Source organism: Chiloscyllium punctatum, chromosome 22, assembly GCF_047496795.1.
Source record: "Chiloscyllium punctatum isolate Juve2018m chromosome 22, sChiPun1.3, whole genome shotgun sequence".
In the NCBI taxonomy this organism is placed as follows: domain Eukaryota; kingdom Metazoa; phylum Chordata; class Chondrichthyes; order Orectolobiformes; family Hemiscylliidae; genus Chiloscyllium; species Chiloscyllium punctatum.
The window spans coordinates 59,455,234-59,470,453 of record NC_092760.1 but is presented as its reverse complement, the minus strand read 5'-3'; the positions used below and the strand labels follow the sequence as shown (position 1 = coordinate 59,470,453).

Genomic DNA, 15,220 nt, shown 5'->3' with positions numbered 1-15,220 from the left:
TCTGCTCCTTTGTAACCCTGAATTGTTTTAAATGCAGACTATGGCACCAATTGACTGTTCAACTGCAGAACTTTGTCCAAAATCCCTGCTTTGCGACAGGTGATGGTCTGATCAAGGTAGGTGATTTAACCTTCATGTGCCTTTCAACATAGTCATTTTTGGGATTTGTTTTGCATCAAATAATAAAACTTTTTTGTTTGCAGCTGTATGAGAATTTTATTAGTGAATTTGAACACAGGTAAGAAGTACATTTTTAAATTGCATCTATAACCTAAAAATGTATTGTATCAAAAATTAACACTGTGGAAGATGCTATTCAGGCCATCCTTTCTATTAAACTTAACCTAGGGTAATTCTGTACTCCTCTCCTGATCTCTGTAAAGCAAGCTTGTCTGATTTTATTTTTCTTGCAATTGTTAACTGTCCCCACTTCCATTATGTTAGGGGACAATGAACCCCAAACCTTTTTTAAACACTTGCTGTGCTTTTCTTGGAAGAATCGACTCCTGCTTCACTTGTTCCTGAAAGCTGTAAATCTGTGCTGCATTGTTGATATGACAGCTAATAGGAAGAGGTTTCCACTGTCTATTTTACTTAAGATTGTGCAACCTAATAGACCTCTATTAAATCTCCCCTCCATTTACTTTGCTCTAAAGAGAAAAAAAGAACAGTTCCTTATTTCTGGGCAAATTTTAGTAAATTACTTCTGCAGCCTTTCAGTGCCTCCTTTAATTCCTAAACTCTGGTGACCAGGATTGAATGTAATACTATAGTTGTGACCTAAAAGGTTCTATAAAGATTCAGCACAAATTATTGCTTTGGAATTTAATACCTCCTATGGGATTTCAGATTGCTTATGCCTTGCAAATAACTTTCCCAAATGCCTTGCTGCGTTAAATGATCAATATGCTTGAATCCCCAAGTCCGCCTGTATCTAAGCATTCCAGAATTTTGCTATAAAGTCTGCATCACTACTACTTATCTCTTATGCTAAAAGTATCACTTTTTATTCTGCATTAATTATGCTGCTGAGTCTAATTGTTTGGCAAGGTTCTGTTGTAGGTAATATGTTCATCCTCACTTTACCACAACTCAGTTTCTTATCATTTGGCAAATTGTGAAATTTACTCCAATTTAAGTCTCACACATTTATTGGAAAAAAGTGGTCCCATGACTGACTCCAGGGGTAACCATTCTTCTCTGCCAATCTGGAAAAACAATTGACTTGCTGTTTTCTATCCTTAAGCCAAATTTTGGTCCCTGGTCCTTCTAGTAAGCGCTGACATCTTTTAAAAGAAGACTTGATGAGTTTCTGTAGTACATTTTATATCTGGTATGCATTGCTGTTACTGTGCCAGTTCTGGAGGGAATGAATATTTGAGGTTTTGACTTGATATCGGGCAAGTAGGAAGTTGAGTTGCACTCCTGATTTGTGCCTTGTATTATGGTGGACAGCCTTTGGCAAGTCAATATTGTTACTTGCAGACTTTCCAGCCATTTGTAGACAGTATATTCATTGGTGTCAGTTCGGTTTCTGGTCAGTGAAAATTCCCAGCATAATGTGATTCAGCGATAGTTATAATTGAGTGTCACAAGGAATTGGTTGGATTCTCTCTTGGCATTGGTAATTATTTGGTACTTGTCAGTCCAAGTTTGAATGTTATCCATGCTTTCATTCATATGGTCAAGGACTACATATTTAAATATCCATGGAGGCACCAATTGTTTTGCAATGATCAGCCAAAAATCCTTAGATCTGATGTTATGATGAAGTGAAGGTCATGAAGATGATTGGATGAAAGACTGAGGAACTCCAACAGTGATGTTCTGTAATTGAGATAATTGACTCCCCAACAATCACAACCATCTTCCTCTGTGATAGATATAATTGTGACTAAGGAAGAATTTTCCTTGGATTCCCATTGTCAAATTTTGCTAGTGCTTCTTGATGTCACACCAGGTCAAATGATGCCTTGATGTCTTGGGCAGTTATTCACTTCACCTCTGGAATGCAGCTCATTTGTTCACTTTTGGGGTCAAGATTATAATGAGGTGAGTTGACTGGCCAACATTGTTGAAATCGGTACTAAGTATCAGTGAGTGGGTTATTGCTGCTTAGACATTTTCTAACTTTGAGCTATTTTTAACACACCTCGAATGAATGGGACTTGAACCTGGGCCGCCTCAGTAGGGACACTACCACTACCCCACAAGAACCCCTGGTTCTAAATGTGAGGTGTTGCATTTTGATAAGGCAAATCAGAACAGGAATTATGTATTTAATGGTAGAGTTAAGACCGTAAGACATAAGAGTGGAAGTAAGGCCATTCGGCCCATCGAGTCCACTCCGCCATTCAATCATGGCTGATGGGCATTTCTTGGGAGTGTTGCCAAACAGTGACTTTGGGGTGCAGGTTCATATTTCCTTGAAGGTGGAGTCACAGGTTGATAGGGTAGTGAAGAAGGCATTGGTCAATGCAGTGAGTATAGAAGTTGGGCGGTCATGTTGCAGCTGTTTAGAGTATTGGTTAGGCCACTTTTGGAGTACTGCATTCAGTTTAGGTCTCCTTGCTGTTGGAAAGGTGGTGTTAAACTTGAAAGGGTGCAGAAAGGATTTACAAGATATTGCCAGGGTTAGAGGGTTTGAGCTATAGGGAGAGGCTGAATAGGCTGGAGCAATTTTCCCTGGAGTATCAGTGGCTGAGGCATGACTTTAAAGGTTTATAAAATCATAAGGGGCATGGATAGGATGAATAGATCTTTTTCCCACGGTAAGGGAATCCATAACTAGAGGGCATAAGTTCAAGGTGAAAAGAGAAAGATTTAAAAGAAACCTAAAGTGCAACATTTTCACTCAGAGGGTGGTGCGTGTATGGAATGAGCTACCAGAAGAAGTGTTGGAAGCTGCTACAATTAAAACATTTAAAAGGTGTCTGGATGGGTATGTGAATAGGAAGGGTTCAGAGAGATCTAGATCAAATGCTGGTAAATGGGACTAGATTCATTTAGGATATCTGGTCAGCATGGATAAGTTGGATTGAAGGATCTGTTTCTGTGCTGTATGACTATAATGTGCTGGGCTTCTCAATCCTTGACTCTATAAATATATCCCTGTTTTTTCTTGTTATTTGCTGAATTGTTCACCTCTTTAGCTGTGATGTAGTGGGAATGCAGAGCCTTGATCTCTTCTGTTGTTGGGATTGCTCAGCTCAGTTGTTTCTGCTATTTAACATGCATGTAATCCTGTAATGTACCTTCAGATCGGTACTCTTTGGTATGCTTGCACCTGCTCCTGCAAATCCCATTGCACCAGAATTGAACCCCCAACGTACAGTCAAACAACTCAGCAATAGACCTTTCAATCCATGCTGAACATGATCCACAATCAAAAGGAGTAAAACAAATGCTGGGTCACGAGTTTCCAATTGTCTGGATGCAGTTCTGCTACTGATAACCCTCAGTAACTGCTGGATAACAATTCTGAAATCTAATTCTGAATCTGTCCCTTCTTAGGACAGTGGTGGTGCCACAAGCATGATGGAGGCTTACTCAGCATGAAGATAAACTTTGTCTTAACAATTCATAGCTCCTTGAAAGTGGAGTCACAGGTAGATAGGATAGTGAAGAAGGCGTTTGGTATGCTTTCCTTGGTCAGAGTATTGAGTACAGGAGTTGGGAGGTCATGTTACAGCAGTACAGGACTTTGGTTAGGCCACTGTTGGAATATTGCGTGCAATTCTGGTCACCTTCCTATCGGAAAGTTGTTGTTAAACTTGAAAGGGTTCAGAAAAGATTTACAAGGATGTTGCCAGGGTTGGAGGATCTGAGCTACAGAGAGAGTGAACAGGCTGGGGCTGTTTTCCCTGGACCGTGGAGGCTGAGGGGTGACCTTATAGAAGTTTACAAAATTATGAGGGGCATCGTTAGGATAAATAGACAAAGTCTTTTCCCTGGGGTCGAGGAGTCCAGAGCTAGAGGGCATAGGTTTAGGGCAAGCGGGGAAAGATATAAAAGAGATGTAAGGGGCAACATTTTCACGCAGAGGGTGGTACGTGTATGGAATGAGCTGCCAGAGGAAGTGGTGGAGGCTGGTACAATTGCAACATTTAAGAGGCATTTGGATGGGTATATGAACAGGAAGGGTTTGGAGGGATATGGACCGGGTGCTGGCAAGTGGGACTAGATTGGGTTGGGGTATCTGGTCGGCATGGACGGGTTGGACCGAAGGGTCTGTTTCAATGCTGTACATCTCTATGACTCTAATAGATAAGTAATGGTCATTTGTGCCAATGCTGCTGTGGATTGCATGCATTTGAGACACATGGATTGATGACAAAGTCAAACCAGATTTTCCCTATATTGGTCCAGCAGATGAGGAGGGGATCCAATCTGGCAACTATGTCCTGTAGCATTTAACCAGTTCAATCACTAGCGGTGCCACTAAGCAGCTGTTGGTGATGGGTAGTGTAGTTCCAGATTACTTCCTGTGCCCTTCCTACCATCAGTACTAATTCTAAGTTATGATTGATGTGGAGGGTTATTGATTCATCAGTTGAGGAAGGGTAGTTGGCAGTAATCAGGAAGTTTTCTTGCCTATGTTTTTTGCTACAGTGACAGCTTATGGGGTCTTGGGTCAATATTGCAACATTCCCAGGTAATTCCCATCTGACTATATTCAATTATCTTGCCACATCTAATGAGTCTGGGAGAAAGTGAGGACTGCAGATGCTGGGATCGAGAATGGGGTGCTGGAAAAACACAGCAGGTCAGGCAGTATCCGAGGAACAGGAGAGTCGACATTTTGGACAGAAGAGTGTCTGCCCAAAACATCGATTCTCCTGCTTCTGATGCTGCCTGACCTGTGCTTTTCCAGCGCCCCACTCTTGATATCTAATGAGTCAGTCTGCTGGCATACCCAGGAATGGTGTGGAAGAATCTGGGTTATTGTCTGGGTTATGATCAGGTGAGTGTTACCATATCAAGTTGTTGCTTGATTAGTCTGTGGGACGTTTTAATACAAGTCTTCTGTTATTAATGAGGACATTGCATGATTGACTGGGTTTAGTGAGCTTTGTCATTTCCATTACCAGGTTGTCTATCCAGTTGTATTCCTTTCCATTTTTCTCTAGTAATTTGATACTGTAGAATGGCTTGCTTCACTTGAGACTGATGCATCAGTGGTTTAGGAGTCATGTAGGTCTGATTGGGTGAGGATGGCAGATGTCCTTCCCAAAAGGACATTGAATCAGATGGGCTTTTACAATAATCTAAAAGATTCATGGTCACCTTTCTGTTTTTTTTAAGACAAGCTTGTCCTTTATTTAATTTAATTAATTAATTATTTGATTGAATTTGAATTTAAATTCCACTGGCTGTCTTGGGCATTTTACAGGAGTATGTTCCCATTGTATTAGTCAGGCCCTCAGGAACATGCATCTAATGAGTTGACCCTAGCCCTCCTAATCACTGATCCTCAGGTCCATTAAGTAGGTTTCATGTGGTATTTTTGACACGTTTTGATATCCATATTGACAGTATTCATTTTATTCCATTCAACCTCCTGTTGGTTCTTAAGAAAGTTCAGCTTGATTAATGAAGATTTACCTTTCACAAATTCATTGGTTCTCCTTAATTAACTCAAACCTCTCTTTTTGTTTACCCTGATTATTGATTCTAACTTTGTGGCCCCTGATATTAAATAGACCAACCTGTAGGTGCACACTGATAGCAATGTTTAAATATTCTACATTGTCACACTCCAGACCGCAGGCACCTCCCTTTCCAGTGTAGGAAAGATTGGAATATCATGGGAAGCCCTTCCTCTGTCTCTGCATCTAATTCCTTTTATCACCCATTACGCAAGGCATTTGGACTAGGCAACATTTTCTCTTAAGCTTAGTCAACCTTTCAAGTATATCCTGCCTTTGCAACAAATTGCACTTATGTGGCATTTTTAATGTAATGAAACATGCCAAAGTACTTTACAGGAACATTATAAAACCAGGTATGGAAAAGAGCCATAGAAGGAGCAATAGCTCTGGTGACCAAAATCTTGGTCAATGAGAATGTTTTCAAGGTGCACCTGAAAGGAGGAATATTAAGAGGTAAGGCAGAAATGTGTCACGTGGCATTCCAGGTTTTGGTTCCTAGGCATTGCCACAAATGGTGGCAAGATCAAGATTGGAGGGCAGTGAGGCTGGAAGAGATTAGAGTTGGGAAGGCAGAGTCAATAGCAAGAGTGGGGAAAAAATATGTTCCTTGATTAGTTGCTATAATAGATCAGCAAGATCAGCCTGTTCACTGGAAAGCAGGACTTGCTATGAGTTAAGACATGACATCAGGTTTATAGAGTGTAGACTGGGAGACCAGCTGAAAATGTGTTGCTGGAAAAGCGCAGCAGGTCAGGCAGCATCCAAGGAGCAGGAGAATCGACGTTTCGGGCATGCGCCCTTCTTCAGGAATTCAGGGCTCATGCCCGAAACGTCGATTCTCCTGCTCCTTGGATGTTGCCTGACCTGCTGCGCTTTTCCAGCAACACATTTTCAGCTCTGATCTCCAGCATCTGCAGTCCTCACTTTCTCCTGGGAGACCAGCTGGAATTGCACTGGAACCTGGGTCTGGCGGCAGTGAAAGCATGACTTAGTTCATCTCCTGTTGAAACCGCTGTGACAGGCCAGGACAGGTGTTGTTCATAGTATCACGAAGAGGACCTGTGTAACATAAAATTTGTAGCTCCTCTTGGGATCAAATAAGACAATGCTGCGAACAGACTGGTGTAATGGTTGTTGCCAGGGACAGGAATGGAGTTGGTATCTAGGGAATGGAGATCAGACTTGGGACTGAAAGCTTTGGCTTTGGATGTCTCCATGTTTATTGGAGGAAATGTTTGCTCATCCAGTACAGAATTCCAGATAGGAAGTCTGATTTAATTTGGTAATAATGCAGCAGTTAAGCGAGATGATGGGAAAAGTAGAGCTGGGTGTCAAAATTATACTGGTGAAAATTTACACTGTGCTGTCAGATAATGTTGCTGAGGGGTGACTTATCGTGAGAAACAGGAAAGAGGCAAAATGTATTCTTACCAGAGGTAACAGTACAGGAGCAGGAAGAGAATTTATTGCAAGTAATGCTGTGACTGTGATTAGGTAGGTAAGAATTTATCGAAGTTTGAGCAGTCCTACCCAGCTGAACACTGTGTTGGATTCTATGGTCAACTATAGTAAAGGCTTCAAATCATTTCAGCAAGGAAAGTTATCGTGTTTGTCAGAATCAAATAAAATGTCATTTGTGACTGAGCTGTTAGTGTCATGGCACTGTGGTTCAGCAAATTCAAATATTGCTTTGGGAGGCAACAACGCATTCAAATCTTTTAAGGAGAAAAGGAATTGGAGGCGGCACGATCAGTTGCTGTAAAAATGAAGAACAAAGAACTATTTAAAGTAAACTTCTAAATCGGAAGAGAGCTAACTCTAATGGAAGTGGAAGGCAGTAGTAAACCACCATTGAAATTGCTTTACCATGAACTGCTTTTTTTGTGAAGCATCAATGAGCCAAGCATGGGCTGGGCTCATGAACAAATGAAAGCGTTTAAGTTAAACAAGTGTGAATTTAGTTTATGAAGGGGAACCAAAGATTGGGGAAAGCTGTAACAAAAAATTGGGTGTGCATTTGAATGTTGCTTCTGGTAAGAGCAACAAAGTTGAAGACAGGATGAAAATCTGACATCGTAACTACTTTTTGCAGAGCCTTCAAAATTCTAGGATGCAACCCATCAAGACTTATCAGCCTTTAGACCCTTTAGTATTGTTTCTCCAGTAACAGTTATAGTTTTTACCCATTAACCTCTAAACCGTTAATTATTTAATTTTGTTTTGAAGATTACGTGCATTCAAGGAAAGCCATTAATTTTGGCCTTTTTTACCTTTTGTTCCTACTGTGTCCCTACTGGTTGCTTTTGTTTATTTGTGCTTGTATACTCTCCCTTCCTTTCCCACTCTGGGTATCATTGTCAAACTTATTGCCCAGCAATGCTGCCCATGTCCTTGGCTTTGCAAGCCTGCGTGTCGCCCTTCTCCCAACCCCCTCACCACTACCACATGTACCTACTGTAATTATGTTTAAAGCCCTCTTTACAGCCCTAGTTAGTTAGTGTACCATGAAACCAGTCTCAGCATGGTTTGAGTGAAGTCTGTTGAACCGAAAGTTTCCCTCTACCCCAGTACTCGTGCTAGTGCCCCATGAATTGAAACCTATTCCTCTTCTCATTTTTTTGCAGTCATGCATTTGATGCTCCTGACATTATCATCTTAGAGGTTCTGCATTTTAGTGCAGCTCCTAAATGAACAAAACCTTTCAGTAGAATTTTTTCAGTCTGAATGATGCTGACAAGGCTAACACGAATGGCAACTTCCGCCCTCCCAACCCACTTGATATTCCTCTCTAGCCCTGACGAAACATCCATAGTCCTGGCATCAGGCATTCTAAACAGCCTATAAGCATCATGTTCATGGCTATAAGAGAACAGTATCGATCTCAAATTATACTGTTGCCCTCTACTACTATATTGTTGTATCTTCCCTCATTTGAATGGCTGCCATGGTGTTTTTGCAAGGTCATTCAGCCTCCATACATTCCTCATATGCCTCCTCACCGTTTGTAAAGTCTCATTACTGTTAGACAATTGCAGGGACTGAGGCTGTTTGAGAGCTGTCCATTGGTCCCAATGTTTGGATGGCTGTAGAATATTTCAATAGTGTGTCATTCTTGCTTTCAACTCTAAAATGGATTTAGTGCTTTCTAGCTGTACGTTTACTTGAGTCAACAGTAGTGGCACCCCACTCCCTCTTTTTCTTTTTCTTTCTCTATCTCTTCTGAGCACTTTTTAATATGCTCAAAGTGAAATACTGCACATGTCAAAGGTAAGAAATCAAAATGGTGCTGGAAAATGTCAGCAGGTCTGGCAGCATTTGTGGACTCTGATATAGAGATTGCCATAGTGAAAGTACCAATTAATGATGCATGACATTTGGCTGTCAGGCTTTGTTTAAATTTTTAGGTAGGTTAACTCTGTTAAGGCCATGAGAAATCAACCAGTGAATGTCTGTCACATGTTTTAGTTACAGAGTCACAGAGATGTACAGCATAGAAACCGACCCTTCGGCCCAACTCATCCATGCCAACCAGATATCCCAACCTAATCTAGTCCCGTTTGCCAGCACTTGGCCCATATCCCTCTAAATCTTTCCTATTCAAATACCCATCCAGATGCTTTTTAAATGTTGCAATTGTACCAGCCTCCACCACTTCCTCTGGCAGCTCATTCCATACATGCACCACCCGCTGCTTGAAAACATTGCCCCTTAGGTCCCTTTTATATCTTTCCCCTTCAGTTCTGGACTCCCCCAACCCAGGGAGGATACTCTGTGTCTATTTATCCTATCCATGCCCCTCATGATTTTATAAACGTCTGAGGTCACCCCTCAGCCATGGTGGGTGGCATGGTGGCACAGTGGTTAGCACTGCTGCCTCACAGCACCAGAGACCCGGGTTCAATTCCCGCCTCAGGCAACTGTCTGTGTGGAGTTTGCACATTCTCCCCGTGTCTGTGTGGGTTTCCTCTGGGTGCTCCGGTTTCTGCCCACAGTCCAAAAATGTGCAGGTTAGGTGAATTGGCCATGCTAAATTGCCCATAGTGGTAGATGTAGGGAAATGGATCTGGGTGGGTTGCTCTTCAGAGAGTTAGTGTGGACTTGTTGGGCCGAAGGGCCTGTTTCCACACTGTAAGTAATCTAATCTAATCTAATCTAAGCCTTTGCTTCAGGGAAAACCGCCCCAGCTTACTCGGTACCTCCTTATAGCTCAAATCCTCCAACCCTGGCAACATCCTTGTAAAAATTTTCTGAACCCATTTCAAGTTTTGCAACATCCTTCCGATAAGAAGGACACTGGAATTGCACGCCATATTCCAGAAGTGACTGAACCAACATCCCGTACAGCCGCAACTCTGATACTCTATACTCTGACCAGTAGAGGAAAGCATACTGAACACTGCCTTCACAATCCCTATCTACCTGCAACTCTACTTTCAAAGCGCTATGAACTTTGTTCAGCAACACTCCCTAGGAACTTACCATTAAATGTATATGTCCTGCTAAAACCTGCTTTTCCCAAAATGCAGCACCTCTTATTTATCTGAATTAAACTCCATCTGCCACTTCTTAGCCCATTGGCCCATCTGATCAAGATCCTGTTGTAATCTGAGGTAACCTTCTTCTCTGTCCACTACGCCTCCAATTTTTGTCTCATCTGCAAACTTACTATACCTCTTATGTTCACATCCAAATCATTTATATAAATGACAAAAAGTAGAGAACCCAGCACCGATCCTTGTGGCACTCCACTGGTCACAGGCCTCCAGTCTGAAAAACAACCCTCCGCCACTACTCTGTCTTCTACCTTTGAGTTCTGTATCCAAGTGGCTAGTTCTCCCTGTATTCCATAAGATCTAACCTTGTTGACCAGTCTGCCTTACTGAAGTCTGTATAGATCATGTTTACTGCTCTCTCCTCATCAATCCTCTTGGTTACTTTTTCAAAAAACTCAATCAAGTTTGAGAGTCATGATTTCCCACGCACAAAGCCATGTTAACTATCCCTAATCAGTTCTTACCTTTCCAAATATGTGTAAATCCTGTCCCTCAGGATTCTCTCTAACTTGTCCACCACTGATGTCAGGCTCACTGGTCTCTAGTTCCCTGGCTTGTCCTTACCACCTTTGTTAAATAATGGTACCATGTTAGCCAACCTCCAGTCTTCTGGCACCTCACCTGTGACTATCAATGATACAAATATCTCTGCAGGTTGAATCAACACATTTCCATGTGTTCTTTCTCTCTTCAAAGAGACTCTCCTATGTGTTAATATATGTAATTTTCAACAAGCGTAAATATGCCACATTGCAAACTTGACTAAATTGTAAATTGACTGTGAGCATACTTCGTTGCATCCTCCAAATTACCCAACAAATGTTGAGTTGCAGAATTCCATTTAATGTCAAATGATCTTGAGATTTGTAAGAGTCAGGTAGTGTCAATATCTTGTCAAAAACAGCTGAAGCGAAAGTCTATTTGACACAAATGACTGGTTTTTGAGGTGTGCAGCATGCATACCTGGGATTACATTAGTCCAGAAATTCATATACCCCATTACTCATCTGTGTAATAGGCAGAACGTCGTTTTGGTTTGATGGCAGCATCCTGTTAGTGGCAAACAACGCTCATGGTTTTACTGCATTTTAACAGTGTGAAAAACTAGTGTTAACTGTTGGAGAAACATTTGAGATACTGTACCCTTCCAGATATCTAAATTAGAAGCCACCCAATTGGCTCGATAATGAGATTGATAATGTGCTCAGAACGCTCAAGAATTTTTTATCAGGAAATTGCAAATAATAACTTCTCAAATATTTTGAGATTTTCAGCTGGAATGTCTATTGTTTTAAGGGTAACTTTTTGATTTTGGGGACTGGCAGTGGCAGGGAAGTGGAGTTGTATTGGAAAAGAAGCACGTTTTATTTAAATTCTGTTGCTATTTTAAAGCAAAGCTCTTTAGATTAAACCCTTTTACAACATATTGTTACAGGATTAACCCTCTGTCTCTTGTGGAGATTGTTCTACATGTTGTGCGGCAAATGACAGGTGAGTCTGTTCTCCCCAGCATAGGCTCAAGGGAAGGCCATTCAGCCTTCTGAACCTATTCTATCATTCAGTTAATCATGGCTGATCTGAACACCAATTCCAACTTTCTCGTGGCTACACATTTTTTGATATTCTTGCTTAAAACTTCCATCAATCTGACTTTTGAAGGCTTCAATTGATCCTCAGCCTGAATAACTTTTTGGGGGAAAGAGTTCCATGTTGCCACCATTCTTTTTGTGACCTCGCCCTGTGATACCTGACTGACTTGAAGATTATGTTCCCTTATTCTGGACACTTTTTAGAAGAAATAGTTGATACCCTATCAATTTCCCTAATCGTCAACTCCATTAGATCATCCTTCAACCTGCTAACATGAAGAAAAAAAAATTAATCCAATCTATTTTTATAACTTAATCCCCATTAGCCCTAGCATCATTGTGCTGCATCCCCTTCAAGGTCAATATTTCCTTTCTGAAATGGAATGGTCCAGGGGTGGTTACCTGACTAGCAACTTCTATGTCCAAGTTTTACAATATAACTTGAATTTACCTTTAATGTAATAGAACATCCCAAAGTGCTTCACATGAGCATTGTAAAGCAAAATTTGACAGAATAATATAAGATATTAGAGGAAATGACCAAATGTTTTGCTAAAGTAGTATATTTCAAGGAGCATCTAAAACAATGAGAACGAGGGAGAGCTTGGGAACACCCAACTGAAGGCGGTACTGTAAGTGGTCGAGCAATTAGAACATTATAGCGCAGTACAGGCCCTATGGCCCTCGATAGTTCCACAGGTCGGTGCAACAATCTGAAGGCCATCTAATGTACTCTATTCAATTGCCATCCATGCGCCGATCCAATGACCATTTAAATGCCCTTAACATTGGCAAGTTGATTACTGTTGCAGGCAGGATGTTCCATGTCCCTGCTACTCGTGAGTGAAGAAACCACCTCTGACATCTGTCCAATATCTATCACCCTTCAATTTAAAGCTGCATCCCCTCATGCTAGTCATCGCCATCAGAGGAAAAAGGCTACCTAACCCTACCTAACCCTCTGATTATCTTTAATGTCTCAATTAAGTCACCTCTCAACCTTCTTCTCTCTAATGAAAACAGCCTCAAGTTCCTCAGCTTTCTCTCATAAGACCTTCCCTCCATACCAGGCAACATCCTAATAAATCTCCTCTGAACCCTTTCCAAACCTTCCACATCCTTTCTATAATGCATTGACCAGAATTGCACGCACTACTCAAATGTGGCTGCACAGATTTTGTATAACTGCAGCATGATCTCATGGTTCTGAAACTGAATCCCTCTACCAATAAAAGCTAACACCCCGTATGCCGCCTTAATCCTATCAACCACGGTGGCAACTTTCAAGGATCTATGTACCTGGGTGCCGAGATCTGGATGTAGGTTTGTTCGCTGAGCTGGAAGGTTCATTTCCAGACGTTTCGTCACCCTACTAGGTAACGTTCAGTGGGCCTCTGGGCGATTCCTGCTTTCTATTTGTATGTTTGGGTTTCTTTGGGGTGGTGATGTCATTTCCTGTTCATTTTCTGAAGGGGTAGTAGATGGGGTCTAACTCGATGTGTTTGTCGATAGAGTTCCAGTTGGAATGCTATGCTTCTAGGAATTTTCGTGTGTCTCTCTCTTTGACTTGTCCTAGGATGGATATGTTGTCCCAGTCGAAGTTGTGTCCTTCCTTATCTGTTGGGAAGGACACAACTTCAACTGGGTCAGCACACCCATCCTAGGACAAGCCAAACAGACAGGCACGAGAATTCCTAGGAGCATGGCATTCCAACCAGAACTCTATCAACAAACACATTGAGTTAGACCCCATCTACCACCCGCTGAGAAAAAGAACAGGAAATGACATCACCACCCCAAAGAAACCTAAACTCCCAAATAGAAAGCAGGAATCATCAACAGTGCTTTGCCTGGAGGCCCACTGAAGACGTTACCTAGTACAGTGATGAAACATCTGGAAATGAGCCTTCCAGCACAGCGAGCAAACCTACATCCAGAAACTCAACCTGAGCTACAAATCTTCTCAAAACTCGCCAAGATCTCTCCGCACATCTATACTACCAAGAATCTTACCATTAGTGCAGTACTCTGCATTCCTGTTACCCCTTCCGAAATGAATCACCTCAGACTTTTCCGCATTAAACTCTATTTGCCAGCGCTGCAGCTTATCTATGTCTCCCTGTAACCTACAATATCTTTCATCACTATCCACAGCTCTACCAACCATAGTGTCATCTGCAAATTTACTAACCCATCCTTCTATGCCCTCATCCAGGTCATTTATATAAATGACAGACAACAGTGGACCCAGAACCGATCCTTGTGTACCCCACTAGTATCTGAACTCTGGGGTGAATATTTCCACCACCCTCTGTCGTCTTTCAGTCATCCGATTTCTGATCCAAACTGCTAAATCACTCTTAATCCTATGCCTTCGTATTTTGTGCAATAGCCTACCATGGGGAACCTTATCAAACGCCTTGCTGAAATCCATATACACTACATCAACTGCTTTACCCTCATCCACCTGTTTGGTCACCTTCCCATAGAACTCAATAAGGTTTGTGAGGCACAACCTACCCTTCACAAAATTGTGTTGACTATCCCTAATCAAATTATTCATCTCCAGATGATTATAAACCTTATCTTTTATAACCCTTTCCAATACTTTACACACAACCGAAGTAAGGCTCACTGGTCTATAATTTCCAGGGTTGTCTCTTCTCCCATTCTTGAACAAGGGAACAGCATTTACTACCTTCCAATCTTCTGGCACTATTCCTGTAGACAATGACGACATAAAGATAAAGGCCAAAGGCTCTTCAATCTCCTCCTTGGCTTCCCAGTGAATCCTAGAATAAATCCCATCCAGTCCAGCGGACTTACCTATTTCTTCACTTTCCAGACTTGCTAACACCTCATGTACCTCAATCCATCTAGTCTAGTAGCCTGTATCTCAGTATTCTCCTTGACCACGTCTTTTTCTCGTGTGAATATTGATGAAAAGTATTCATTTAATGCTCCCCCTATCTCCTCTGACTCGGCGCACAGCTTCCCACTACTATACTTGATAGGCCCTAATCTTTCTTTAGTCATTCTTTTATTCCCGATAGAGCTTAAGAAAGCCTTGGAATTTTCCTTGATCCTATCCACCAATGACTTCATGTCCCCTCCTGGCTCCCCTTTGTTCTCTTTTTGGGTCTTTCCTGGCTAACTTTTAATTCTCAAGCTCCCTAATGGAGCCACCACATCTCATCCTAACATAACCCACCTTCATCCTCTTGACAAGAGCTTCAACTTCCTTACTAAACCTCTGCTCCCACGCTCAACAACTTCTTTCCTGCCTGACCAGTACATACTTGTCAAGGACCCACAGTAGCTGGTCCTTGAATAAGCTCCGCATTTCATCTCTGCCCATCCCCTGCAGTTTTTTCCCCATCCTATGCATCCTAAGTTTTGCTGAGTTGCATCATAACTGCTTCTCCCC

The 15,220-nt window shown here is 41.8% G+C and overlaps 1 protein-coding gene across 1 annotated transcript in view; it reads left to right on the top strand.

Annotated features, from left to right (window-relative positions):
* LOC140493688 (26S proteasome non-ATPase regulatory subunit 13) overlaps positions 1-15,220 on the top strand; it is a 28,260-nt gene that overhangs the window by 488 nt on the left and 12,552 nt on the right. The window contains exons 2-4 of the mRNA XM_072592417.1: positions 38-116; positions 204-238; positions 11,640-11,695. Coding sequence (XP_072448518.1) covers positions 38-116; positions 204-238; positions 11,640-11,695 — 170 coding nt within the window. The remainder of the gene's footprint in view (positions 1-37; positions 117-203; positions 239-11,639; positions 11,696-15,220) is intronic.